Source organism: Laccaria bicolor, genomic scaffold (assembly GCF_000143565.1).
Source record: "Laccaria bicolor S238N-H82 LACBIscaffold_4 genomic scaffold, whole genome shotgun sequence".
Classification (NCBI taxonomy): Eukaryota; Fungi; Basidiomycota; class Agaricomycetes; order Agaricales; family Hydnangiaceae; genus Laccaria; species Laccaria bicolor.
Window position 1 is genome coordinate 911,172 of NW_001889875.1, and position 26,973 is coordinate 938,144.

The 26,973-nt window shown below is 49.5% G+C and overlaps 11 protein-coding genes across 11 annotated transcripts; 6 read left to right on the top strand and 5 right to left on the bottom strand.

Annotated features, from left to right (window-relative positions):
- Positions 1-151: 151 nt before the first annotated feature.
- LACBIDRAFT_311395 (uncharacterized protein) lies at positions 152-1,655 on the top strand (the record flags this gene model as incomplete). Its single annotated transcript, XM_001876454.1, has 4 exons — positions 152-597; positions 651-748; positions 803-1,121; positions 1,184-1,655. 4 exons carry the CDS (start codon positions 152-154, stop codon positions 1,653-1,655), a joined length of 1,335 nt encoding a protein of 444 aa, XP_001876489.1.
- A 323-nt stretch (positions 1,656-1,978) lies between these two features.
- On the bottom strand, positions 1,979-2,578 carry LACBIDRAFT_323339 (uncharacterized protein; the record flags this gene model as incomplete). The annotated part of the gene is made up of 1 exon (XM_001876922.1): positions 1,979-2,578. One exon carries the CDS (start codon positions 2,576-2,578, stop codon positions 1,979-1,981), a length of 600 nt encoding a protein of 199 aa, XP_001876957.1.
- Positions 2,579-4,243: 1,665 nt separating this feature from the next.
- Positions 4,244-6,607, bottom strand: LACBIDRAFT_311397 (uncharacterized protein; the record flags this gene model as incomplete). Its single annotated transcript, XM_001876923.1, has 14 exons — positions 4,244-4,560; positions 4,614-4,743; positions 4,795-4,857; positions 4,907-4,931; positions 4,980-5,066; positions 5,117-5,138; positions 5,193-5,375; positions 5,428-5,612; positions 5,667-5,723; positions 5,771-5,798; positions 5,853-6,074; positions 6,125-6,169; positions 6,226-6,270; positions 6,322-6,607. The coding sequence occupies 14 exons, from the start codon at positions 6,605-6,607 to the stop codon at positions 4,244-4,246; spliced, it is 1,695 nt and encodes a 564-aa protein (XP_001876958.1).
- Positions 6,608-7,378: 771 nt separating this feature from the next.
- On the top strand, positions 7,379-8,580 carry LACBIDRAFT_246295 (uncharacterized protein; the record flags this gene model as incomplete). The annotated part of the gene is given in 6 exon segments (XM_001876455.1): positions 7,379-7,465; positions 7,524-7,689; positions 7,705-7,943; positions 7,998-8,085; positions 8,138-8,350; positions 8,417-8,580. 6 exon segments carry the CDS (start codon positions 7,379-7,381, stop codon positions 8,578-8,580), a joined length of 957 nt encoding a protein of 318 aa, XP_001876490.1.
- Positions 8,581-11,995: 3,415 nt separating this feature from the next.
- Positions 11,996-13,355, top strand: LACBIDRAFT_311401 (uncharacterized protein; the record flags this gene model as incomplete). Its single annotated transcript, XM_001876456.1, has 6 exons — positions 11,996-12,119; positions 12,170-12,281; positions 12,330-12,846; positions 12,910-13,015; positions 13,066-13,127; positions 13,188-13,355. The coding sequence occupies 6 exons, from the start codon at positions 11,996-11,998 to the stop codon at positions 13,353-13,355; spliced, it is 1,089 nt and encodes a 362-aa protein (XP_001876491.1).
- Positions 13,356-13,554: 199 nt separating this feature from the next.
- On the bottom strand, positions 13,555-15,487 carry LACBIDRAFT_311402 (uncharacterized protein; the record flags this gene model as incomplete). Its single annotated transcript, XM_001876924.1, has 5 exons — positions 13,555-14,306; positions 14,368-14,627; positions 14,683-14,711; positions 14,772-15,192; positions 15,249-15,487. 5 exons carry the CDS (start codon positions 15,485-15,487, stop codon positions 13,555-13,557), a joined length of 1,701 nt encoding a protein of 566 aa, XP_001876959.1.
- A 420-nt stretch (positions 15,488-15,907) lies between these two features.
- LACBIDRAFT_292723 (uncharacterized protein) lies at positions 15,908-18,835 on the top strand (the record flags this gene model as incomplete). The annotated part of the gene is made up of 17 exons (XM_001876457.1): positions 15,908-15,989; positions 16,155-16,158; positions 16,286-16,318; positions 16,477-16,540; positions 16,594-16,687; positions 16,749-16,864; positions 16,929-17,000; positions 17,052-17,087; positions 17,125-17,171; positions 17,244-17,317; positions 17,377-17,433; positions 17,481-17,487; positions 17,539-17,671; positions 17,727-17,902; positions 17,962-18,035; positions 18,090-18,240; positions 18,291-18,835. 17 exons carry the CDS (start codon positions 15,908-15,910, stop codon positions 18,757-18,759), a joined length of 1,689 nt encoding a protein of 562 aa, XP_001876492.1. The 3' UTR covers positions 18,760-18,835.
- A 60-nt stretch (positions 18,836-18,895) lies between these two features.
- On the bottom strand, positions 18,896-20,258 carry LACBIDRAFT_188966 (uncharacterized protein; the record flags this gene model as incomplete). Its single annotated transcript, XM_001876925.1, has 8 exons — positions 20,170-20,258; positions 20,027-20,108; positions 19,795-19,973; positions 19,717-19,742; positions 19,467-19,668; positions 19,354-19,411; positions 19,188-19,302; positions 18,896-19,127 (listed from the first exon to the last, which is right to left on the bottom strand). The coding sequence occupies exons 1-8, from the start codon at positions 20,185-20,187 to the stop codon at positions 18,896-18,898; spliced, it is 912 nt and encodes a 303-aa protein (XP_001876960.1). The 5' UTR covers positions 20,188-20,258.
- Positions 20,259-21,076: 818 nt separating this feature from the next.
- LACBIDRAFT_292725 (GPI-anchored small secreted protein) lies at positions 21,077-21,794 on the top strand. The gene is made up of 4 exons (XM_001876458.1): positions 21,077-21,092; positions 21,159-21,254; positions 21,308-21,361; positions 21,419-21,794. Exons 2-4 carry the CDS (start codon positions 21,189-21,191, stop codon positions 21,626-21,628), a joined length of 330 nt encoding a protein of 109 aa, XP_001876493.1. The 5' UTR covers positions 21,077-21,092; positions 21,159-21,188; the 3' UTR covers positions 21,629-21,794.
- Positions 21,795-23,088: 1,294 nt separating this feature from the next.
- On the top strand, positions 23,089-24,969 carry LACBIDRAFT_311406 (uncharacterized protein; the record flags this gene model as incomplete). Its single annotated transcript, XM_001876459.1, has 5 exons — positions 23,089-23,353; positions 23,410-23,487; positions 23,543-23,667; positions 23,724-23,965; positions 24,015-24,969. 5 exons carry the CDS (start codon positions 23,089-23,091, stop codon positions 24,967-24,969), a joined length of 1,665 nt encoding a protein of 554 aa, XP_001876494.1.
- Positions 24,970-25,115: 146 nt separating this feature from the next.
- LACBIDRAFT_311407 (uncharacterized protein) lies at positions 25,116-25,702 on the bottom strand (the record flags this gene model as incomplete). The annotated part of the gene is made up of 2 exons (XM_001876926.1): positions 25,116-25,583; positions 25,646-25,702. The coding sequence occupies 2 exons, from the start codon at positions 25,700-25,702 to the stop codon at positions 25,116-25,118; spliced, it is 525 nt and encodes a 174-aa protein (XP_001876961.1).
- Between the last annotated feature and the right edge of the window lie 1,271 nt (positions 25,703-26,973).

Sequence of the window (26,973 nt, forward strand, 5' to 3'; positions counted from 1 at the left end):
TACACGTCGTTATATTGTCCATCTCTATTATCTAGTAGTTCTCTTACTTGGCTTGCTTCTGGTAGTACTACGCAGTTATCACAGTTACTTTCATATCCCCCCTCGTCACGTGTTGTAATCAATTCTTTTTTCAGCTTGAGTCGGTTTCTTCATGTCTTCCTCATCAGCGTCGTCGAGCAGCCCAACGCCGGAACCTCAGTCGTCTCCCATTCTCAAAAGGAAGCGTAAAGTCGAAGAAAATTTTGACTCGGACACCGATGAAGTAGATTCAGACGCCTCTGATGAGGAGGAAGCTGCTCCCGCAATACTAGGCGAACCCGTCCTCTCACACGCTGAACGACGTCGTCAAAAGAAGGAAGCCAAAGCCAAGGGAAAACTTGAAGCTTCTCTAGCCAAAAAACGGAAGTTGAAGGATGGGAGCGCCGTTGCTGTTCCTGTATCCGCAAAACGACAAAATTCTGTGTGGGTTGGGAATATGTCGTTCAAGACGACACAGGAAAATTTGAGGACGTTCTTTGATGGGTGTGGAGAGATTACGAGAATTAATATGCCGACAAAAGCGCCTGCTGGGCCGGGATTGATTCCGGAGAATCGAGGGTACGCCATGATGTCTGTTTTTTTCGTAATATTTGATATATAAAGTACTCTAGGTTCGCTTATGTTGACTTCTCAACGCCAGAGGGCAAAGCTGCTGCTATTGCTCGTTCGGAACAGCCTTTGGTTGGACGGAAGTTGCTTATCAAAGATGGTGAGCCCATCCTTGGTCGCCTCACAATAACACATATCTCATTTCTATTCATAGGCGATGACTTTGCAGGAAGGCCTCTTGCTCCCGGTGTAGATGTGAAAACGAATGACTCCGCTTTGGCACAAAGGACGCACTCGAAGACAGCCCAGAAAATTCTGCGCGCGCAGAAACAGCCTCCAGCACCGACGCTTTTCATTGGTAATCTGGGCTTTGAGACCACTGATGATGCGATCCGTCAGTTGTTTGAAGCTCATAGAGTGGTTTCGAAGAACAAAGAAGTCAAGGAGGAGGAAGGAGAGGAGAAGAAGACCAAGGATGTGTGGATACGGAAAGTGCGGATGGGGACATTTGAGGATTCTGGGCTTTGTAAAGGGTACGTACACTCGCTATTCATCAGACCAACCTCCTACATTTCTGACCTCTTCTTCAAACTAGGTTCGCTTTTGTGGATTTTACGAGTATCGACCACGCAACCTCCGTTCTTATCAATCCAAAAAACCATCATCTGAATGGACGAGATCTCGTCGTTCAATATGCCGGTGCCGATGCGGTACGTCGTGGAGCCGTAAAAACCAAACCGGTGGACGGTGCTGCTCCAAAAAAGGGGAGAAGACCTCTGTCAGCGGGTTATAAACCCAAGCGACCCCAACTTCAAGGGGAGTACTCCTCTGCGGATAAGGAACCCACTCGCAAACACAGGGAAACGAAGCCCGTTGAAGATGATTCGGCTTCTTCCAAAGTCAAGCGAGAAAATCCTGACGAGGACAAGCGAACGTCGAGAGGCGAAAAGGATGGGGTCAGACATAAAGGACCGAGGACACGGCCTAAACCTGGAGCGGCTCTCGCGCTTGCAAAAAGGGAGTCTGCCGCGATTATTCCCAGCCAAGGACAGAAAATTACGTTCTAGTGTACGTACTCATAGGTGCTCTGGGACGGATATACCTATTCATTGTTTTTTGGTGTCGTGCTACCATCGATTTCGCTCATCTTACTTGTTATCAGACGTTCAAAAAAATAGTAAACTGGCATACCATTATCACAGCTATCTGCTGAGCATAAAAAACAACGGCGGAAAAGTATTATTCGCGGCTGATACATGTTTTTCTACGCAGCCAACGACTATCACGTACAACTCTTATTCACAGAATCTGCCATCTATGAATTACAATAAAAGGAGGGATGCTAAGTCTGACACCAAAACGTTACCCATGAAGTCCATTACCACAAACATCAATCCCCTCCAGTTCCAGTCAAATCACCTATCACCTTGGGCCAATCCACCGGCGGCGGATTCATGATCCTCTGGTACTTCTCCACGTTCTCCTCCGCCGTGCCCTCCCAAGACTCGCCTTCCATCTCAGCGGCTTTCCAATTGGGCTGCTCGCGAGACGAGCGCATGATGGCTTCTAATTCGGGCGGGTTGGTAAATGGATTGCTGAAAGTCACAGTTGCTTGTTTAGGCCTTTTATTTTGGGCAGGTGTCTTCTTGGTGCGGGGGATAACCTTGTCTTGAAGGGTAGGTAGACCGAGAGCTTGAACGCGCGTGATATTGTTGTTGTAGAAGGCGGCGATTGCATTTGCAATGAGCTGAGGCTCTGGATCAGAACTGTCGAGGTGCCGTTTGTCTTCTTGGACGAGTAGGAGGATTTCTAAACCATCCATGATACAGACGTCCGCCTTGGCGTGTCTCTCTTCGCCACACACCAGAAACGGAAGGTCCTTCCTTGTCCTCGTAGTTCTAGCTACAGCTCTGCCCGTGTAGCCGAGAGCCCTGAAAAGATGAACGGCGAAATCATCAACGGCAGACTCCTCGCCAGGTGAGATGGCCATTGCGAGCTCCATGGTGCGCAAAAGGGCATAAGCGTTATCGTGCTGGGTGGCAGCGGGGTCGGGTGCAATCAGGACTTCATTGTCGATGTGAGGTTGGGGAAGATTGGCAATTCCAAAGAAGGTTTATATTCAACTCTTATGTTGTAAGCGAGCAGATTGTTGGAGGTCCAGTCGCTACCAAACTTGGAGGGTTGGCCATCCTACTCAATAATATCACGCCTGGTTACGTGACCCGGTTACGTCACGTGAGCGCTGGCAACCCTCCCTTTTGGCGCGCGCCGTCACCTCCGTCACGCGGCTGGTAACCTCTCTCCGGCGATCCGTGTTCGCGGAGTCCTCAATAGCGTAGATAGCGTCACACGAATGAATCCGTTTTTTCCGCTCTCTCCCCGTTCCCCTCTGATCCCTGTCTCCCCTCCTCCTCTTTGGGATCAACAGTCTGCTCTCGCCCTCAGGCATCCCTGAACTCCCACCTGGGTTGTTTGGACCTCAGTCCCCCTCTCCGTTCAGTCCCTGTGTCGACCCCCTCATCTGTTCAAGCGAGGTGACCCCGATCGAGGAAACCTCGCATCCCGAATGTGGAAACCCCATTGCGGGTCCCGCTTATCCCTCGAAAACGGGATCCTCAAATGCGACTTCAACAATAGCGGATAGCGAGGCCCCAATCGTGGAATTAAAGTGCATCAAAAGGTGTTTCCGCGATTGAGGAAACCTGTTTAGATGTACCAAATAGACTACATTTTAAAAAGGATAAAAGGCAAAGTTTTAGAGGCCACAATTTTTGCAACACCCGTTGGGATTTAGATAATGCACGGCTAAAATATAAATGAGGTTCTTTGTACATACTGGCTGCAAAAAAATGCCATTTTTCTGGGAGGGCTCATTGGGAAATACACTGCAGTTCTCAAGCCTCTGCTTTTAAATTTTTATATGCTACTGTGCTTCCAAGACATACTTTGAAGGGGTGATGTAATTAAATTAAAGCAGTTTGAGTGAGGGAGTGAAGGAGCAGGCTCGCGCGACGCTTCGACGCGTCGTCGCAAAAATACCTACTTAGTATAATGGCTCCGAGAGCCACACGTTCCGTATTTGGCTAAACTCGCTAACGGGACAATGTAAATACATGAGAGCTATTATAAAACAATGGTAGTATGTGGGGGACAATGGCGATATATGCCAAGGATTTAGGTATTCAGACTGGTAACGTTACCTGGGGCATAGGTAACGTTACCAGTGGGTTACCAGCAGGTAACGTTTGTCTATGATATATCCTGTGTAGCACTCACGATGGTGACGGGATGGATATAAATACCAAATAAACTTGAGAATTTCCAACTTTTCAACTCATGTATTCGCCAAGGTTTCGCTTCTACTAATTATCTTGGTCGCAGGTCAGATGGGTTAGATGAAAGAGTAGTAGTAAAACTGGTATCCACATATCACAGCTATACAAGACGACGACGAGACGACCAGCGTTCGCTGGCCTGGTCGTCGACAGGATGTTCTCGCTTGACTTTGGAAGAAGCCGAATCGTCCGAATCCTGGTTTCCTTTCTTCCTCATGATCAAAAGATTGAGTGGTTCTAACATCTAAATCTGTGAACGCAGATTGTGACAGTGTTCGAAATTGGCGATTCTCTTATGTACAACTGTCCTCCATTCTCCACTACAAAACGCCAGCACCCTTCAACCATGCGCTGAGGGGTTTCGAGATAACCGGCTGAGAAACTTTGCGTGCTGGTTGAGGAAGGCTTCTCGGTGAAGTGACTGGTCGTCCTTGTCCCCTTGGCTTCCATGTGCTGAGCCACGTTCGGAACGATTCTAGAGCCTGCTTGTGCACTGTGGCTATGGTGGGATCGACTTGAGCGGCTGACGCTCCAAGGTCGGAGCAGTGGAATCCATCACTGAGGGCTATTGGCTGTGAGAGGGTGCTCTTGGCGTTCAAGCCTTGCGCCGACATGGTTGCTTCTCTCCAAGGATCGCCTGAAAGGGAAAGTCAAATGGAATTCAATGGAGGTAGTTGAGCCTAAACTGACGAATTCCATTGGCAAAGAATAGCCTGTCAACCTTGACGTTCCATCCTCGATAGAGCAGGTTGGTGTGAAGCGTGTTTGGTATCGCGATGCTGTAGGGAAATGCGCCGGTAAACATTTGCTGGCATTGGCGCTGAGTAGAACGTTAATCTCTGCTAGGGGGTGGGACTATTGGAAAATGTACGAATTCGTAGGGTGGTTGAACAAGACGAGTAACAATTGATTTTTGTCCAAGCGGTGCTCCTTCCTATGTGGTGCATCAGCAAGTAATCGTTCAGTCCATAGAGATGTCGAACCTGGAAATATCCCACTTCATTACAGCTAGATCCGCAATCAGACAGTAACGACGTGCGAAGCAATTGGACTCACACAATCCACGTCCAAGAACGCCCTGCATTATCAATGGAAGTGTCGTGCCAAGACGTTTGGGTGGTATCGTAAGTGCCCAAACAGGTCCTGTGGTACGAACTTCAGCAACTGTCGCAGCTTGATTGAAATCTACGTACTCTGCGTCATGTTCTCCACAGACTGTGCACTTACATGTTAGTGATGTTCTTCGTAGAATGACAAATGATGACATACTTGTAGCATAGTATGTTGTTTTCCAATAATTGCTCCAGGCGGAAAGAGCGTGGTCGAGTCCCCATCCTGAGGCTGGTGCACTTTGACCGTCCTTAACCTCCAGCGCGTCGCAGAACTGATAGAATTGAGCACCAGGTCCCGATGTGACCTGGAGTGACTGCCAATCCCACAAGTTGTTCCGGACTAATGAGGAGTTTTTAGGTTAGAAGCGAGATGATCATGACTGGCAACGTACGAGCACCAGCAACGTCGTCAAGATACTTCACGCTTTCCATGCCAAAGGATTCTTTGATAGCCTGGATGGCCGTCTTATTTCCAGAAAGGAAAACGCGATCTATGTGGGTCATGACGGCTTGAACATCAGTGGAACAGTTCTGCGGCATGTTTTGGCGGATGGGTTCAAAGTATTGCCAGAAGTCCCTAATTTACTGCATCAGCAACCCTTTCGGGAACGAATGTGAGGTTTTGGCGTACAAGATGGCTTGCACGACACCAGATGACGAATAGCCAGCAAAAAAGAGCCCAGGCTTGCTATGACAACATAAGTTTGCATACTTGAAACGGTATTCTGAACTCACTTGACCATTGTCCAACTGGTAAGAGCGCCTTCGTGAGAGGTGAATCATAAAATCAACTTCTGATGACACAATGCATGCTCACCAGAGTAACTTCCTCCGATCAAAATCCATGGGGCTTTATCGGGCGTGAGTTGGTCACCTCCAGGCATTGGGAGGTGAACGTTTTTGGCAAAGTATTCGAGATCGTCGATGGCCTGTTGGATTGTGTGGTACTTTAAGCTAGCAACGCTTAGGTCTGGATACGGATTACTGAAGCCATAGAATCTGTGCTCCAAAACGATTGTGCTCCCATTTTCTTGCTGGGCTGTAAGCCAGTCAATTTCTTGACTTCTAGAAACAAAACAAAAACCACACCAATTAACCCGTTGATTGTCCTATTAGTCAAATACCCAGTGTATCCTGAAAAACGAGAATAAGAGAGAGAAATGACTGCAACGAGAGAGATCTACGCTCACCGCCCGCATTGGTTTCCCCAGGCGTGGAAAGAATTATCGGACCGCCTACACTCCGGTAAGTCTCGAGCATCTTCATCAGAGCATGCTATTCAATACCTGGTTCATAAAACTCGTACGTGTGCCAAAACCGCTGCTTGAATGTTCCAAGAGATGGGTTTTTGTGGTCAATGAGTTGGTCGAACTCGTAAAGCGTGTTGTATGGCGGCAAGACTGTGCCGTTCCGACTAATAACGGGGGCATCTGGTGCTGGAATGTGTACGAGCGGGACACCCGGCGGACGCATCATATTCGCGTGAGGCCGTCCATCTGGCAAGAGTGTCGCTGTTACGCTAGACAAGGAAACGGCGCAGAGAGCAAGTTTCCAGAGAGCGAGGCAAGTCATGCTGTGGAGGGAGCTCTAGGAACTTCGTTCGGGCGCATAAGCTTCTCACAAGACCCATTCGACTTAGTCTGTCAGCCTCCGATAACGTTGATGCAAGATCGATCAACGTGAATTTACATTCGACTGGCAATAACGCGCCACATGCCCAAGAATCACGTATCCTCGTGCACCATGCTTGACGCGTCGCGAAGCACCGTCTGGGGGATCCGCTGGTACTCGAATAGGAGAGAATCCACGCGTATCGGAAGGCAAACACATGGTTTGCGGTATCTGTGTTTGAATATGGTTGAACTAGTGTTGAACTTCATGGCGATGAGGTTTGTGTGAGGTAACAGTTACGGGTCAGCATCGGGATCACGTGTTGCAAGACCCTAACCGTGGTAACGTGACTAATATTAAGAATCACGTGTAGCTTAAATATTACTTCCGCATTGTCCAAGCCACCCTTTCTCCAACCCCACACCTCCGCCTTCAACCTGCCACGAATTCTCACAACAATCAAGAGTTTAGAAAGAATCTTTGGGGACGCTCTTGCGAACGTCTCGGACGGTGTCGTGACATTTATACCTCAGACGAGTACTTAACCTTCGACAACTGCACACTCTTCGAGTCCTAAGGAGTCCACCGAACTCTAGTAGCAAATGTCAGGAGCTAAGAAAGCTACCGGAGAGGCCGGGACAGTCACCCAGCCGTACAAATATACTACGGAAATATCCCAGATGGCTCGTCTTTCTCATCGTGGTTTGCAGGTCGGCTGAACGTTTCTGCTAGATGTTCGTTTTCGGCGAAGTACAAGATCCTAACCCGGAGACTGTAAACTTGGTGGAGGATATTGTCCGAAGCCAGCTTATCGAACTGGTAAGGACTTCCGCGTGCACTCACAGCGGGACGAGCTATCGAATGACGCGAACGTTAGATTTTACAAGCACGCGCGTTAGCTGTGAAACGCGGGGCACGATATCTGTCCGCAGAAGACCTTATATTCCTCATTCGGCATGATAGAGGAAAGGTCAACCGACTACGAACGTACCTATCATGGAAGGATGTTCGAAAACACGCGAAAGATTCGGGAGGAGACGGCGGTGGTGGTGTGGAAGTAGAAACTTTGGACGACGGCCCAGACGGTGAGAAGCAACGTTCTTATCATGTCCCTCCCGATATTTACCCTCTCTCCTCAGACAAACTGACAGCAAAGGCGCAGAAGATCACAATCAAGCTGCCTTGGGAGATTACGACTATTTATTCAGAAGTGTTGCGACAAAGTGGACATCAGTCAGATGACGAGGAAGACGAAGATGATATTGAAGCGCACGAAGCTTCCATACAACGATTAAAGGTGGAATAACAAACTCATATGTTCGAGCTTGACTGATAGAGCATCGATCAACAGGAAGCTGATGATGCCACCCGACAAATGACGCGAGAGGAATACCACCATTACTCTGATTGCCGCCAGGCTTCGTTCACTTATCGAAAAGGTTTGTTACTGAAACTTTGCTCCTACATTCAATCATTGAAATATACTTCTAGCGAAGCGCTTCAGGGATTTCCTCAATCTGCCACCTCAGCTTGACCTGAAACCCAACGACGACACAGTCGACATCGTCGGATTTCTGGCCTTTGAGATGGTCCGATCCCTCACTCTCGCTGGGCTTACAGTCAAGAAATCACTAGAAGAATCAGTTCTTCGTGACGACTATACCTCACCTTCACAAGGTAAAAGAAAGGCAAACGGAGGTGTTGGTGGCTCCGCCGAGAAGCGCAGGAGAGAAGAGTCGCCAGATGACGAAACAGAGTATACCCTTCCAGTGAATACCCTATTCCTGCCTCCGCCAGAAGCAAGAACCGCGTTGCGCCCAGAACATATTCAGGACGCCTTTTCTAGAATGCAGGGTGATTGGGCCCATCGCCGTTCCGCTGGCATGCATAACTGGCGAGGAGGGTTGGTGCGGACGAGAGTCAGCCTTATTTAGTTCTAGTGTGCATTCTTTATTCATCTCTACCATTGTATTTTTCACCAGCAATCCGTATATATCCGTCACTGTACAATTGATGTTACAATTCGAATGCGCTTGTCGCCCTATGACCCAAAAGAAAAGAGTTCCATCGCTCAGAACAGCAAGGACACAGCAACCTCCACATTGCCTCCTGCAGCCTCCAAGGTGCTTATAGCCACCTCTCTTGTCGCGCCGAACTCCATCAACGTCGCAATGTCTTTCTCAGGAATCCTACTTTGTGACGGGCGGGCAGAGGTGGGAGGGCGTCTGACTGGATTTATCGAGGTAGACGGCTGTGTACCGAGTGCCTGCCCACTTCCGGGGAACGCTGGACCGGTTGCGTTGTCCCCTGAAGGTGTAGACGAGGATGGACCAGCGTCGCTTGGCTCGGATTCGAAGTCCCGTGCCTTGTCGGGGAGTTCGTGTTCAGAGAGAAAGCGGACTTCGCGTCCCTGGATTCGGAGGACGTTCTTCTCGAGGTCGATGCAGGCTTGGTGAGCTTTCAACATGTCGAGCCCAAAGAGGAGGTCTACATCGCGTCCCTGAGAAAGTAGTTTCAGTTCCTTGGCGTCCTTTATAGAAAGAAAGGAAGGCAAAGATACACACCTCCATGATGGTAAACGAACATGGAAGGAATAAATCAGCCAGTTTGAGGGGTGCACTATGCACCCTCCCTAAAATGTTGGCTGTACCAACTCCTCGCGCAATACCGGAGAATCGTCTATCGACGAGTCGCATGATTCTACATTAGACATCAGAATTAGATATCAACACAGAAGATGAAAATACCCACCCGCAGGCTTCAGCGCATTCGGGGCTCACTAAAAGTAAATATTAGCTCCTAATAATGATGATGGCGAGGAAGGATACAGACTTATTGTCGATTGAGCACCACTGTCAACGAAAGCTTTAACGGGATGGGAATTCACTTCCACAGGTATACTTTGGCGCACCATCCTCGTCAGCCAAGATCCCTAACGCAATGGACAAAGCAAATAAACTTACTAAAGCATATTCACTTTCCCGAACGCCTCGGGGGAATATTCCAATGCATGGTGCATGTTCTCATTAACAGCATGCCGCTGAATGGCCTCCTCGATCTTCCGCTGCGCCTCCACATCGAACGGATCGGCGTTAAGTCGCTCGATCTCGCGTTGTTGCTCCAGCTCAGCGTTGTACTGCCCCTCCCTCGTGTGTCTTAATAGTTCGGCAAAGCGCGATGGATCTGACTGCACTGCGGCAGCCATTTCTGGGTGGCTCTATTTCAAGAACGAGGTTGAGGGGGATGAACATGAAAGGGTGCACGAGGGGACATACCGCCTGAAGCTGACGCATGAGCTGTGGGTCCCCAAGAATCTGGAGCCGCATCATCTCTGTATCCTGCTCCATGGGCCTGAGCGATGCAGATCGAACATAGTCCAGAAGGAGGACATAGTAGGCAAACGCACCTCCCCGCAATGTTTGCCACTCGTCTCCTTATTACAAGCATAGCATTCTCGCCCTCAACACCCAATTGACTAATTGTGGCTTTGGGGTTGCTGAGCTCTCTATTCTCGTACGAGATGCTTTGTTCTGCGATGGGGATGGAGGACTGGAAGGAAGAAAGATCAGCTCTGAGAGCGGGTGGAGTGAGATAATTTTGATCCCGTACCTCGGCCTCTAGCAATGCCATAACATTCTCGAGCTCCATTTCGGGATCGATCTCGACGACGAAAGTTTGACCGAGGTCGGTCACGAAGGTGAGCTTCATGCTGGTCGTGGTGAGAACAGAATGGCTTGAAAGCAAACGGAGCAAGGCGGTGAAGTCACAAAGGGGTGTATTGGTTGCTTTGTGTTCGCGGAAATAGAGAGAAAGATAGCGGACCAAGGTGTCACATTTATAGCTGATTGACTTGGATGCGATACGTATTACAATGCTACAGAATACACCAGAACAAAGACGCGTCGCCCTAGGACGCGTCATTCCTAACGAGGAATGCCGCTACTGCGACCACTAATCATTCGGCTACGTGTACCCTGAGATCTAGAGTGATAATCAGCAAGAATTCTTGTAAGTTGATTTACCACTTACAGGCGAGATCCATTCCCCCTGATGTTTGACAAAAGCGCGCTCTCCAATGCCGATGCTGACAGACTTGCATCTAGGCATAACCGCAGAGTCAGTTTAGGTACTGAGTGAAAGGGCGAACAAGACTTACCACTGAGATCACTAAAACTGGAAGCCCCGGAGTCATCATGACTACTATAGTCACTGCTTCGGTCAACCAACGGACCATACCGCCTTGGGTGCGAATGTCCGACAGCGCTCTGAGAAGAATACGTAGCTGGGCTGGAAGACTTGGTCGGAGAGCGATGTCTGCTCATGGGAGAATGGGACTGCGATTCACCTGTGGGGGGTGATGGTATATCTGGTATTGAACCGTGTGGGGACCCAGCACTCGACACGCTTTGGCTCGTACTCCGACTGGACAACGTATCCGGCCTGTAACTGCTCCCCACCGATCTCGGCGACAGCGCACCACGCCCCTTGTCATTGCTCTTACCTCTGGGTCGAGCAACCAGACCCAAGGCGTCGTTTGTCATCATTCGCTGTAGTTCTTCCAGCTTACGGTCCAGTGCCTCCTGCTCCTCTGCTGTCCGCTCGGCTTCCTCTTCTTTCAGGGCATTATCATCCTCCGAGTCAGAACCTCCATCAGAAGATGGGGTTATGGGACGTATTGAGACGTGTTGCTTGATTGGAGTACGGAGAGTCAAAGTAGATGAGGATAAAGCTTTCCTGGCTTGTGGTGTGCCCCCCAATGAATTTAACCGCGCTCGGACACCAAGAGGCGCTATAACTTTGGATGATGATGTCACAGCCGACCTCTCACCAATAGGCGACTCTTCCGTGGCCTTCACGATCGCAGCTTGACTCGTAACCGGACCCAGGGTGCCTTGTATATCCTTCAAACCACGGATTTCCTCTTGGAATCTTGCATTCACCCGATAGAGTAGATACGGGAGAGGTACTTCCAGATGAGCTGCCAGACCTTTCCCTAAACATAGTGAAGACCGGAATCAGAGTTGCACTGACAAGATGCACGTACAGTCAGCTCCTCCACTATCACTTGAACGCGACCGTTCTATTACTTTCCACAACATATCTGCCTTCTCCTGCGTCCATTCTATCTAAAGTTGACAGTTAGTTTGAGCGTTGACGATAGATAGTTTAAAACCAACTGTAGGAGGGTCATTGGGTGGATTCTCGGGCCTTTGGAAGGGTAGGCGAACAACGACGCGTACAGGGGGTGCAGTAAGAGGCATAGTCAGCCTCAGTTGCTATGAGTAGTATGAGGACATGTTGGTGAGTTCTTCATGTAGTTGCTCAGCAGCTCAAGCTCGGACTTTCCCGATGACTGAGGATGTGACCATGCCTACTCCCAATGATGACAGGGATCATGTCAAGGAACTCCAGGAATTCGTCATACACCTTTCAGAACAGCCAGGAAGGGAATCTGTTGCCTCAGAGATTGAAGGTAAATTATTTATTTCATCTCGCCCTCTACTCGGGCACGATCTTTTTTAGTCCTTCAGTCAATTTACGGAGACACCGCAATTCGACTATGGCAACCACCAACGCGAATTGAACAATCTCGAAATAACCAGGAGGCAGTAGTGCGATATGAGGTCGTCCTAAGGTGAGCTCTTATATACGACATCGAGAGCTACATAGTAATAAAGTCAAGTCTTCCTTCACCCAATGAGGATGTATCCCTGACAATCCTGGTATCCTTACCTTCGACCTATCCAGCAACCTCTTCACCACAATTACAACTATTATCTCGGTACATAGGGCCCTTTGGCGCGGATTCAAATCTGTTCGGATCCATCCTACGAACATACATATCCATTAACGGGATCGAGTGGTCGGAAGACTCGCTTTGCGTATTTGATGGGCTGCAGAACGTTTTGGAGCGCTGCACGGCGTGGTATGAAGAGCGACTCAGCGCAGAAAAGGCGGGAGAGCTCATGCGGGTCGATGCCAAGGGGAATGGTTATTTTAATGCCGATTCCAGCTTGAGCTCACTGACGGACGACACAAGCTTGGGCACGAACGACGAAGGAGGCACCGAACTTGAAAGCGATAATCCAAGTCCGCCCACTGAGATCCCCGCCGGAATCCAGATATTTGTTGCTGAACCTATCACAGACCGAAAGAGCACATTCATTGGACGTGCCTGTCAAATATCACAACCATCTGACGTACGTGAAGATTGATCCTTGAACCTATCGTCAAAAGATGTCGTCTGACTCGGCACGTTCAAGGTACCCCTCGTTCTTGCTCATTTAATGTCTGAGCGTCGAATATCTCGTGCTGCTCATCCTATCATCAATGCATGGCGATGTCAGGTTGGAAGCGTCCTTCATCAAGGTGACCTTTCAAAACCAAGCTCCGATAGGACCTCCTAACTCAAATCAAAGATAATGACGATGACGGAGAGACTGCGGCTGGAGGCCGCCTAGCTCACCTCCTTCAGATTTTAGTCTGTACCCGCTTTCCTGGTGGCCCTGATGATCACTCATCCCCATCTCGTCACTCACAGGATGTCAACAACGTACTCGTCATTGTCACTCGTTACTTCGGTGGCATCCATCTTGGACCAGACAGGTTCAAACATATCAATCAAGCAGCTCGAAGTGCTTTGGAGGGTGGAGGCTTTCTCGACGCCCTCGAAACGAGGAAAAACACCGGAAGAGGCAAAAAACACTAAATATACATGTGTCGGATGATTGGATGTAATGGAACATGGTAGTGTGTGCATATGTTGCACATAGTTGAGTGGGGAATCTAAATACCAATGCAAACGAAACTTGTGGACCGGCCACGATAACTAGGGATGGGACAACGTTACGCAAGAAACGATTAGGGATTTTCCACGAAACGACCAAAATTCGGTGCCACAGCGATTTTCAGGGATGGGACGAGGGTAGATTATCCATAAAAGACGTCCAAAATTCCGCACCCAGAAAGGCATCTTGTCCCAACGTCTCCCCGACTTGATTCGTATTTCCTGGAACCGCAGTATATGCTTGATCACTCCATGACCCGGAGGACGCACGTCCGGGCGGCGTACTCGTCATGCTCGGCAAGCTGACGTACGGATTCGTCGGCATCGAACTTGGGCCTGCCATGTCTCCAGATCCTATTTCCCGATGATCACTAGCAGGCGAAGACACCCTGTCGCCACTGATCAACTCCGGAATCAACCTATGCAACGAGCCATAAAGCAGGGAAATTAAATGGGCGCACTTCGCCGGAGTGTGGTTAGGCGAACGCGATATCTCAGACAAACGGGTGATAGTCAATTTCAGTAACCCATCGCAAGCAGCGTCAACGTGCGATGGGTGGTGAGCTTGATATGCTGAGAAATTGAAGGTAACGATCCATGCTGCGGCGAATGATATCATCCAGAATATGTAGTCAGGGATTGTCACGAGTTGGTCCTGGTCGCGCCATGTGAGCGTATCCGTCAATACAGCCTGAGCGCAGGCCAACGCATCTCTGGTCAACGTGGAGGCTAAACCTATGGCCAGGTGTTCTGTTTCAGATTTGGGGAACACTCTGCGTATCTCTTGGAGGGCGTGATGCAAGACGAGCAGCCGACAGCCGTGGCATTGAACGAGAAGAATGTGGAATTGGAATGCTTCAAACGGGGATATGACTGTGAGTTCCGGGTAATCGATTAAATCACGACCAAGAATCTTATCTTCTGATGGACTGACCAGGAGTAGGCGCTATGAAACGTTTGAGGACGTCGAACTTGGTCAAAATGCCGGCTGCTTCAGAAGAGAAAGTGTCGATGTCGTCTTGACCTGCAAGACTCAAGCTACATCCTTTTTCCGTGGTATCGATCAGCCTGGCTATAAGCCCAAGTCGCATTTCTCTCGCAGCCGGGAGGCCGCCATACGCCGGGACATTGATCAAAGTGTAATCCGCATCAGAACGCCGCGACACACGGGGTTTGCCCGTTCCTATAAAGATCCTGTACGTTATCCAGTCAGGGTAAATCTGGCCAATCGAACTTGGCGGTCACTAACAAGGATTCAAGGGTAGACATCAATAGCCACTGCATAGCAAGTCGGGATTGAACTCCCTCGACACAGGATAATTAAGCCAGAATGCTCACCAAACGTGCTTTGAAGTTGTTTTCCTCGATTTGTAGGTCCACCACCCTTGAGTGTGGACGTCTTCTCGCAGAGGTAGTTATTTCCAGCGGTAGGCCTAAGGCTACCCCGATGTTGATGGCTGTTGAGATAAATTTGCGAGGGTCGTGGCCCTTGTTCGTCACGGAATCACAAATGGGGACCCAAAGGGACATGATCAGAAGAGCCTCAATTTGTTCAGTTGAATGAGGTGGATTGAACAGCTCCTCCAGTTGTATTTTTTCTGTGAGCTTTTGTAAGCGAGGAGCAATCACGGCATGCATTGTCGGGTCAAGATCTCTAGAGGCCACTTGACAACGGATTACGTCGAGCATGGGCGTGGGCGCCGAGTGTGCAGTAAGACTTGTTGGTGCGTTAAGCCAAGGTTCGTAACGCGTTTTGAAGCTTAAGAAAACAAAAATCGGATTAACTTAGGATGGAAAGCGGACGGGGACGCATACATTTCTAGGAGGGCCGAGATCTGATCTGGCCGCAAAATAGTGTCCAGCCTCTCGTGGACATCTACATGTATGGGGGTTTCTCGTGCGCCTGGAGCTAATATCAATAATTCTTGGATAGCTAGGATTGGCGTTGCAACCCAATCAAATTCTGAGGGCATGTTCAAAATGCGCCAGACTGAATTTGGAGATGGGATCAGGTTTTCAACCTTGACGTTAGAAGAGGGCTCGAAGGTAGTCATTCCGGCGTTAAAAGTCGAGGGGCCTCCTAAACGTCGACGAAGTCATGGGAGTGTGAGGGACCAGCGATGGAGGCTGAAAAATCATCCTCACTGGAAAGGGTTGTCGATGAAGCTTGAGGCGTCTGAGGGATTATACGTATGCTGTCTGAAGTTTCGAAGGAGCATTCAATACCAAGAACTTGACATCTGTGGCATTTGATGTTGGCTCGAAGAGATATATCGCCCAAGAGCTCGCATCGAGTTTTATGACGCCTACAGGACGCACAAGCTTGGCTCGATTTGGTCCTTTTAGCTTGTCCAGCTGCGAGGGTTCCATCCGAGGAGCCAATAAAGCTGCGCTTCATACAAATACGCTCACTGTTAAAAAAAAAGCCCGGGGGACAGAAGGTAACAAAGCCTGTGTATGGGTGAGGGCTGGTGATGGGTGGAGTATGTGTTTCGGGATCAAGATTGGCGCCGCACCAAGCAACCGGGTTGTCTAAGTCCCAGTACTACAGGCACCGTAAGTATCTGCGCTCTACAGATGAAAAAAAAAGCTTACCTCGCAAGATTGTTGAACCACTAAAGAGTGGGCATGATCCCCATGCATTCGAGACTTATTATGCAAAGATTGAAGGGCATCCGAAATTCCAGGCAGATTTCTCTGTCTATTGTTGCCTCTGTGTAGCTCTGTGTGTTCGTTGACATTGAGTTGGTGTGACGCAAGAATAAACAACGTGGTGGCGAGATGAAAGTCGGCCCTTTATTTTGATGCGATTATGAGACCATGCACTCTTGGTTGATTTTCCAAAATTGCAGAGTGACAAAAATTGGACAAAAAGATGTGTTCAAGTGAGTGACGGAAAGGCAATTTCCGATCAAATCCCAGCAAGCCTAAAAATAGCAAGTCAAGTTCTCAAGTATTTCAAACGCCCAGCCCCCGCCATCCGGGCAAGCTCAAGCCGGATGCGCCTCCTTGCACTCGTTCGGCTCCCTTCGGGGCTTCATAGGAACCCCAACTTCCTTAGGAGGGCACCCAAATCATACAGGATGGCCAGCACTCAAGCCTCTGTGGTTTGCACACTCCTTGACTGTGCAATCTATTCACCTCACTCCCATCTTCCCAGTTCGGTCTGAAAGATCCAAGTTTGATTAAATTTCAGGCGTTTATCGATGGGAAATGGTTGGACGCAAAGTCCGGCGACAAGATTGTCGTTACGAGTACGCGTTTCTTGCATCATCACCTCGTGTTCGAAGACGACCCTCCCACCCTCCTTGTCAGACCCCGCTACCAATGAGGAACTTGGAACGATCCCCGATATGGGCCTATCGGAAACAAAAGAAGCTATCGACGCCGCAGCCAAGGCATTTACAACGTGGAGCAAGACCACCGCGAAGGTCGGTCCATGGCTGTCAACGGCATATACACATTGAACCTGACCCTGCTGCGGGTCGTTGATAGTATCGACACGACGTACTCCTCAAATTCCATGCTCTCATGCAGGAGCACCACGATGATCTGGGCCGACTCATAGTTCGTTTTCCATGCTGACGTCATGTCCTGTGGAATAACAACATGTTATAGACATTAGAAAATGGGAAGCCTCTTGTGGAAGGAAAGGTAGAGTTATAGAGCTGCATGGCACCTTTCTCATAAGCTTACATGGACGAGGGCGAAAATGCTTATAGTGCTTCCTTTTTGGAGGTTAGTCAGGAATGCTCGTTTCCCTAGCTTTTTCACAATTGGCTTTTGTTTGCGGTATAGTGGTTTGGTCAGTGTTCAAGAACTTGGTTCTCAGACGGCCAACATATTAAACTTCGCAGCCGAGGAAGCTGTCAGGACATATGGAGGTTTGAGATGACAATCAATCGTAGCCTAAAAGAGCTAACGCTAGTTGATCTATTTCCAGAACATATCCCTTCTGCTCTGCCAAACACTCGGAACATTGTCGTCAAGCAACCGATAGGTATGTTTTTTTGTTCCCTTTGAGTCATTTCATCCATGCTGCTCAAGGTGTCGTGTAAGCCCCCGTGAACCTCCTCATCTATAGTTGAATAATCCATGCTGACAGGTCGATTTTGACTCCCTGGAATTTCCCGTCTGCCATGATAACGCGCAAGCTCGGCGCCGCTCTTGCAGCTGGGTGCACCGCAGTTATCAAACCGCCACCAGAGACCCCGTTCTCTTGCCTAGCCCTTGCTGAGGTAAATAGCTTGTGCACTTTGGATCTGTCCTTGAGGCTACCCAACCCTGCAACAGCTAAGCATCCGGGCCGGCATCCCATCTGGTGTCATTAACATTGTTACGACCCAAAAAAATGTCGTCGAGGTTGGGAAGGAGATGTGTCAAAACAAGATTGTCAAGAAGGTCACCTTCACTGGCTCGACCCCAGTTGCGAAGTTACTCTATGGCATGGCGTCGTCTACCCTGAAAAAGTAAGGGCCGATGTTTCTCGTTTTGGTACCTTGAAAGGGCTCTTACACGGTCATTTAAGGGTTTCTATAGAGGCAGGAGGCAATGCACCGTTTATTGTGTTCGACGATGCTAACGTTGACGAAGCTGTTGAAGGTAATTCCAATGTTCACTACATTTGTTTGCTGGCTATTCATGTGACTCGAACAGCTGCGATTCTCTGCAAATTTAGAGGAAGCGGTCAGACATGTGTCTGTGCCAACAGAATTTTTGTCCAATCTGCCATATATGCCGAATTTGCGTCCCGCCTTGCCGCCAGGGTAGCTACGTTTAAAGTTGGAAATGGCCTCGAGGAGGGAATGTAAGCGGCCTCTCTTCCAGCCGATTTTTCTGACAATAGATCGCGCTCAGAACCCACGGACCGCTCATCCACGACCGCGCCGTCGAGAAAGTCGACAGACACGTCGCAGATGCTGTCTCCAAGGGCGCCCAAGTTCTCGTCGGCGGGAAGTCAATCCCGAACACCTCCTTTTTCATCCCTACAGTCCTCAGTGATGTCCCCTTGGACGCACTCATCAGCGAGGAAGAGACCTTCGGTCCTCTCGCTGCCCTCATCAAATTTGAGACAGAGGACGAAGTCATCAGGCTCGCGAACAGCACCGACGTCGGTCTTGCGGGGTATTTCTTTTCACGAGATGTTGGGCGGGTATGGCGTGTTGCGGAGAGGCTCGAGGTTGGCATGGTCGGCGCGAACACGGGACTTCTGAGTCAGGCTGTAGTTCCATTCGGGGGCATCAAGGAGAGTGGTCTTGGGAGGGAGGGTGGTCATGGAATTGAAGAGTACATGAACACCAAGCTGATTGTGTTTGGTGGTTTGTGAACGGTATGCTTGTTGGTTGCTTGTATTTTTGGCTAGATACTTTATACATGTAAAATCCACGTCTGTCACTTTTCCCTTGATGGTTCTTTTGCATTGGATATCTATGCTCACCAACGCCTCCAGCTGAGAGGCCCTCTTACACCTTTAGCTGGCCCGCAGCCGATTTCTCCTCCTCCACGTTGTTGAAGAGCGACCCAATCCCACCTCCCAACCAAACAGCCATTTCGTCCCCATGTTTCAAGAAAACCGGAGGCTTCCTGACAAACCCGACTCCCTTGGGTGTGCCAGTGATGATGATGCTCCCAGGTTCAAGAGTGGTTCCTTGTGAGAGGAATGAGACTGTTTGCCGGACGTTAAAGATTTGCTCTCTGTATGAAAAGAGGCTCTTAGTCAATTCTTCAACGAGGGACTGGAGCGAACAGACGAACGCGGTGGTCCCATTTTGCATCATATTTCCGTTGACGTAAGTTTTGAGGAGAATAGTCTGTGGGTCCGGGATGAGGTTGCTAGAGACGATGCATGGTCCTAGAGGATTTGTGTTGTCTATTGCGGCAATAATTAGACGCGAATAACCTCGCTGCAAAAGGTAGGCACCAAAGCTTTTGGAAAAACACCATTGTGATATTGCCATTTGATGCTTTCGAAAAGAGACCTGATTATTTTCAGCGTTGAGTTCAATGTCTAGCTGCAAATACGACTCGTCGCACGTCGTTGGCTCCAGTGTATCCCAAGACATAATCCAGTGCGTCAGCCTCTGAGACGTTCTTGGCTGCTTTGCCGATAACAATGGTGAGCTCAACTTCGTAATCTGGAAGGTGTTCTTCTGGTGGTTGAGCAACTTGAGGGATGATCACCGTTCCTAGGGGACCTATAAGAGATGTTACAGGTTTGTAGAAAAGAATTGGAAAGCTGGGTTTGTTGTCAGAGATACGCCAAATGATGAGGGCTCAGGCATACGCAGGCTTGGCCATATTAGCTTCTGCCTATCGAAATTATCAGTCCAAGGCTGTCAAGCGCCAAGTGAAGGGTGCACACTGCATGGTCGGAGTAGTTCAGCCCCAAGCATCGGACGATTTTGATCTCCTCGTTCGCTAGCGGTGCGAGGAGAGTCTTGACTGTTAGGACAGAGTCGGTAACTTGCGCAGCAGGATCTAGTGCCGACCCCACGATCTCGTATGCTTTGATAGGGTCAGAGTTGTAAGCTGCAAGTCCAACTGCGTCGAGTATGGGCGTCAGCGTCATAGGTACAAAATAAATGAGCACATACCATCAATATTAGGGTCTACGGGTTGGCCAAGATGCACCCTCGAGGTCTCTGCGGCTACGAAACGTATGAGACGAGACCATTGCTAGCGCGGCGGATGATCAACCGATTTTGGCAAACTGCTAGTGTTAAAATTCAAAACATACCGTCTTAATTGGAGCCATCGTTCCTCTCCAAAACGTTTTGTCTTCTCGGGTTAATTAGGGTGCTTCAAAAGCGCCCTCATCCTCGGAACGAGGGAATGAGCGCCGCTGGATGATGGACGTCTTAGTCAGGGGTGACCGTTTTGTTCACGTGATGTCTGTGACCATGCGTGTTCAACCTCGAACGTGACAGCAGTTCACCCTACATTCATCCCATCATGCATCATGTCCAACCTATCATGGACGACGACGTCACGACGGGATGGATAAATTAACGGTTGTGGACGCCAGAGAGACCAACTTCTACAACAGCAATTCGATCCCAGTTCAAAAACGCGCTATCGAAGAATGTCCGAGTGGGCCATCGCTTGGATAAATTTCGGCAGAAAATTGGAAATTGCACCCCCAAATTGTCCCAACTAACCCTTTACGTAACTCAATCAATAAAATCCCACCAATTCACCTACTGGAAAATTAACAATAAAGCATCCATGGGTCAAGATCTAGAACAAGTTCCGCTATTCTTCGCGATGTCAATCTATAATGGAATCGGTCTTTTTGACGCCGTACGTTGACTGGCTGGAAAAATCCTGGCCTAACGCATTTGAAAGACCCGGCGTTGGTAGTGGTACGCATCAGTTTATCTGTCGGCATGCGAAACACCTGCAGATGATCAAATTTTACTTGAATGGGCTGCAAACGGATCGCGAGGGACGAGAGAAAACGAGGCTCACGGGGCTTCTGATAGCGGTGTCGTATAATGCAAAGTAAGTGGACGACATACGGAAAATTACGCATGGGTTCATCACACCCGCCAATTCCATCCGTAACTTTGAGCTTCTTCTGAACCCAAAGGGGATACTCGCCACCCACACAGCCAAGGCCCATATGCTTCTTGCTTCAAGGCACGCCGAATCCCGGATGAGGTGGAGTTGATGTTGTTGTCGTCGTCAGTATATAAAGGTGCTCACCCGCTTATGATAACTCACTAGTCGTTCTTCATCGCTTGCATCTTCTACACAATGCTTTTCCAAAGTCTCGTTACATACGTTGCCCTCACACTCCTTACTACTGTGTATGCCTCACCCGTGCGTCCATCTTTCCCCAGATCAGAAGACGGCATAATTGACTGTCTCCCTAGATTCCTGTCGAGCAGTTGAACAACCGTGGAATCGAAATTAGCCGAGAAGTCGAAGTGCGTATTGGATATCGCTCTCAATTTGTTGATGGGCGTTAATTTAGTATCTTCCAGGTGATTGGCCGTGGCAGTGATTGGCGGCGCGATGGCCTTGACAGTGCAGTCATTGAATTGAAACGCGCAGGCACCGACGGTCGTGACTGGAGGAGGGCGGAGGAAAATGTATCTCCTCCTTGGAAGAGGGCGGAGGAAAACGCATCTCCTCCTTGGAAGAGGGCGGCAGAGGCCGAAGCTGGTCCTCCTGGAGGTGCTCCAGGATGGTAGATACAAGAGTCGCTATATATCCGTCACCCCCCTACTATACCTGTTCATGCACACATTTCTTGCCTCCATATTTCCCAGATTGTTCTTGCTCTGTATTACCCATACTTTATTTGACTTTGAGTTTTGAACAATTATACCAACCTGTTATTAAACATATTCTTGCTTTACTCTCTGAACACGAGCGACGGAAATGATGTTTTCATTTGAGGGCCTCTAGTTCATTTCCTGACTTCCGCCCTCAGGTCTTTGCCGTCTCCTTGTCGAGCCTTTGAACGCGGATACTATTTCGTTTACGAGTTCCCCTTTAGCGAGCATCCTATTAGAACGGGGAGAGTGGTGTAACAAAGACTATTGACCGAAGCTTCCGTCGGAAAGCTAAAGATGCCTATTCCCCAAATTTCGTGGCGCACGGAGTTGACAGTGCCTTGCGTCGAAGCAGCGATTTTACTTCAAATTGCTTCAGTGCCTTGATGTAGGGATCGAGTGTTTGAATGGCGTTCAGGAGCGGCTTCACGCCAGCCAGTTATTGGGTGTGAGTACACATAGACGAAGAGGACTATCGGGAGGTCGCCTAATAAATTTGAAGGGCGAAAGCTAGGCCAACTTGCGACTGCTCTCCGCCATGTTACTGAAAGCCTAGTCATATGAGTCGGTGGACAAGCCGTGTAGCCAAGATGGGGATAGACTCAAGGCATGTAGGAACCAACCACCGTATCACCTCGATGGCAAGCGGCTGTGACGCCACCAGAGGGGCTAAGCTGCATCTGTGTATACGTTCAGGAGGGGTGGGCCGAGACGACTTTGGTAAGTTGTTGCCATTTTCGAATGAAGGGAGTACAGCTGCTGTCTCGGTTGACACCAGCGCCGCCCGCAAGCATGGGATCAAAGGACATACGGCGGTATTGGGCGAGGTGCACCCCTTCCTTCGTTACCAGCCCAAGGGGTGTTTGCGCATGAAATTCGTTCACATAAAATGAAATTGTTGAAAAGAGGCCCTGATACCTGAATATGATGTGTTGGTAAGTCAACCGTTGTGGGCCCACCCGCGTCGTACTGATGGTCGTCGGCCCTATTGCGCTCAGAGAACAAGGCGTAAGCTCACCATCAGAGAGTAATCGTGGGGCTCTGAGGCAAAAATGCGGATGGGAGTCAGCCTATCGAGGGTGCAATTTGACAGAGCAAGAAAGGAGAAACCCACTACATATTTCCATTTCCAGTCTTTCATGAAGCGAATGGGTAGACGCGACACAGAAAATCTCAAAAAAAAAAAGAAAAACCTTGCTTCTTTAGTGCGGATCACGAGATCACCCCGAAAAGTTAAGCGAATTCAACGAACGGAAGCAATTCCCCCTGCCGTAAATAGACACCCACAACTTTCAACAACAAACCTCATCCTAGCCTCACCTTTCACGCAGCTCACCGCTACTACCACTCTTTTAGAATCAAAATCTGAGCCTACTATGGCTTTTGAGCCAACGCTTATGGCGAAAAGACTGAGCATCCAGGATGCTTTAGACGATGTGCGTTGTCCCGCGGTTGAATGGGGACTTGAGCAGAACACGAGGTTGACATATGGACAGCTTTCTTCGCCTCGTTCGTCGGCTGGCGCGAAATCTAGGGCTTTACAAGCTTTAGAACGCAATATCGCCATGGCGTGTATCGAATGTGATAATTCGGATGAGAAGGACGCTTTCTTTGCGCTGCAGTATACGTTTGAGTGTAACCGTGCGTCCTTTACTTTCCTCTCCGCGTTTTTTGGGGAGTGAATTTTGGGATGCTAGTGCCTTTGCGTCTTCTTGCATGGATCGGACTGGCGACTGCACGATTGGACGTGTTGACCAACAATGGAACCATGGATGGTTAGTTCATTCGTGTTTGATATGAGACTGGGACGTTGTGCGATACACTGAACAGATATACAGGAAGCTGAAGCTCGTATAATAGCTTCTCAGCTGTCACTGTCTTTGTCCTTGATACAAGGCGTCATGCTCAATCATCCTGCGAGTAAAGAGTTCCTAGGTCGGAAATACGGACAAGAGGTAGTCTCTCTGTCTTCGTTCGGTCTTGGTATACTTATTTACGGTGGCATCAACAGATTCTGCTAGATCTCCTCCTCGCATCTCGCCATTATCCAACACCACCTCCATCAGCTTCTTCTGATGCAGCCAATGACAAGTCTACAGCGCCCCCACCTCCACCTCTGACATCTGCCGTTCTAGATACCCTCCTGTGTGTTCTAGTCGACTCTTCAACTGCGCTTCGAGCGTTCGAGGGTGCCGCCGGCCCACAGGCTGTCGTTAAGATCCTGAAACGGGCTGGGACACCTCGTGAAGTCCGGTAAGTCTGCTTTTGCCTTTCATCAATTCAACGCTTATGAAGTGAAAAGGATGAAATGCCTCGAGTTCCTGTACTTCTACCTACTCGACGAGACACCCACTCCAGAACCCGATTCTACATCATCCTCAAGCAGCACCACCCCAACCCCCTCAACACCGACTCTCCCACCCACTGCCCCAGCAACACCCATTCGTCCACCCAAACCATATCTATCAGCCACCCCCCATAGACCAACGTCGCGTTACGGTTCCTCCACGTATTCCTTCTCGTCCTCTGCCTCTTCCTCGCGCTCCACATCAGATAGCTCGATGAAGTCGTTCTCCTCGACTTCATCAAACGCTTCTTCATCTACGAACGCTTCGTCCGTGTCTTCGTCTCCTGAAAAGGGTACGAGGGGAAGACCGTCCCTCTCTCCCGTGAAGCAAACACAAACACAATCGCAGTGCACACCTTCAACCGACGCGAAACCCACAACCGCAAATCCACGTACCCCGCCCAAGTCGCCGCCACCGCCACTTCCTCCTGTGCAACGATTTCCTTTACAGCCACTCCAGCCGCGGTCGATGATGATGTTGAAGAAAGAGGTGGATTATGTTCCGCTGAGTCCGAAGAAACCGCAGGGACAGGTGTCGTCGGGTGGGAGTGGGATGAGGTATACGCATACGCCGAAGAGTAAGAGTGTTGGTGGGTTGGTTGGGAGTCAGAGTCAGGGGATGGTTGGCTCGAGGAGCGGGGATATAGTGGGCTCGAGGAGCTTGTCGAAGCTTGGCTCGTTGGCTGAGGGTGGGTTGGAGAAGGGCAAGTGGGATGGGGAAAGTCGGGGGAAGAATAGATCAGGATCAGGATCAGACGCGGCTCCGGCACCCGTACCCGTACCCCCGAGGAAAGATAGGGATGAGAGGAGGACGACGGAAGAGAAGAAAGAGTTGTTGGGTACTATGCTTGGGAATGTGGATGCGCTTGTGGAGGGTGTTAGGAAGGCGGGGATTTGGGGGCTTGGTTAGGCTGGCAGATTTGGTTTTGTATTGGTGGACGAGGTTTTAAAGGTGTACATGGTATATACCCAGGACGAGCAATTTTAAATACCCATTGTAGTTTGCACTGAGTTGAGATGATTAGAATTAGGCGTAGATGTGATTCATACATTGTGCTATGATGATGATGACAAGGAGGATGAGGTGTCGCGCATCTTCCCGACGTTATCCACAGGCGGAGCACCCCATACAAAGGTCTTGCGTTGCGGATCGAGAAGCCACGGGAATCGTTGGTCTAGATGCTGTAACAAGCCTATCGTCGATTCATTCCTCTCCACCACACCAGCATCACCCCCAAATTTGACAAGGCCCTTCGTCCTATCCTCCACTAACCCCTGCGTTGTTGATACTGAAGCCAACCCGACAGTCGTAGATCCCGTCGTTCCAGCAGCAGTTTTATTAGCACCCACACCTCCTTCCCTCAGAGCCCTGGCTTCATCGTCGATATCATCAAACACGTCCTGCTTCACTGCGCTTATTGAATAAGCCCATATGCCGACTGCGAATGCGCCGAGAGTGAGGCCTAGGAGGGCGTTTTTGACGCGGTAGGGTGCTCGTGCGCGTTTGAGGCCTGGGGACATTGACTGAAAAAAAGATGTTAGATAGGAATGGTGGAGTGGTGAAGTGGCGAATGAGGGAGACGTACACCGGCTGTTGGGCGGTATGATTTTGCGGCTGCGCGTCTGTCGACGTATTGTGACATTTTTCGGGTTGGTGAATGGAAGTGAACGGATGGATGGACGGAGGAGAAAGGAAGTCACGCGGTGGGAAAGTTCAGGGATGCTCGAGTGAAACGAAATCGTTCAACGTTGATCATGTCGACAATCCCGTCAACAGCATCAACTACGTCATGAATGTAATGGGATGATATGGCAAGATACGAGGATTATGGGGAGATTTTTATTTCCTTGATAAAAACATTCGATTTCAGTCGTGCATGCATTCGGATCACCGTCCGAGTTGCGTCCGAGTCGGTGCATCATGTACCATGAACAATAATTCCAATCTTGTGTGCATCGTGTATGTCTGTACACGTTCCTACAGCGCTGGGGGTTTCAAAAATAGTCGAGGAGATTGTGGCTTGGCGAGCGCCACGGCAAAGTCGGCTTAGCGGAGGGAAAGCGGCATAAATCTGATCGTGGGACTGGTTTCTAATAACCGCTGACGCATTCTCGTTGAGACTTACATCGAGACTCGTTTTATTTTTTTTTTTTTTTTTTTTATTATCTCGAGATTTACGTGCAACAAGTAGTCTAGTACTAAGACGCACGGGAAGCGTATGGCTTCCCTTTTAGATGTAATTATGTCGTGCGGGCTTTCCATTACGTGAATTTGGGTGTCCGATGTGTAGCTGTATTGTATAAGAGATGTGTAGGGTTGTGTGCAGGGGCCAGAGAACTGGAGGTCAGAGTCGAGTGCGTCGTGGCGACGCTAGGGGCATGGCGGGCGCTCTTGCGCTCGCGGGGGATTGGGTCTGGGTGTGGGCATCGTATGGGTGTTATGGTTCAGCGTCGGACTCATCGTCTTCTGAGTCCTCGTCTGGGGGTTCTGGTTCGTCCTGGAAGGATGGGGTTTCTTTTGGCATGTGCTTTTCTCCCGTGAATGTGAACGCGCCGGAGTCTCTTATGAAGATGGATAGGGCCGTGATGCCTTTGGGGGTTCCCAGTAGTTCTGGGAGTGCCAGTTCACGGTCGTGATCACGTAGCTTGGCCCGTTGGTCCTCGTACCGTTCGCAGTCTCTTATAATGTGCTCGCGCGTCTGTGGGTCCACTCCGCATTCGCAGTTTGTGGTTTTCTCTGGGAAGAATTGTCTGCGGAATTCTCCTGTATACGCGTGCCCGGTTCGACACTGTACCAAGCGGCCGAAGACTTCACGCTGGTCTTTGAGTTCGACGAAATGTTTGGATGGGTTGAGGGAAGGGGGAATCCTGTTGGATATTGCGAACCTCCCCTTGCGTGGGGCCCTCTGCCAGT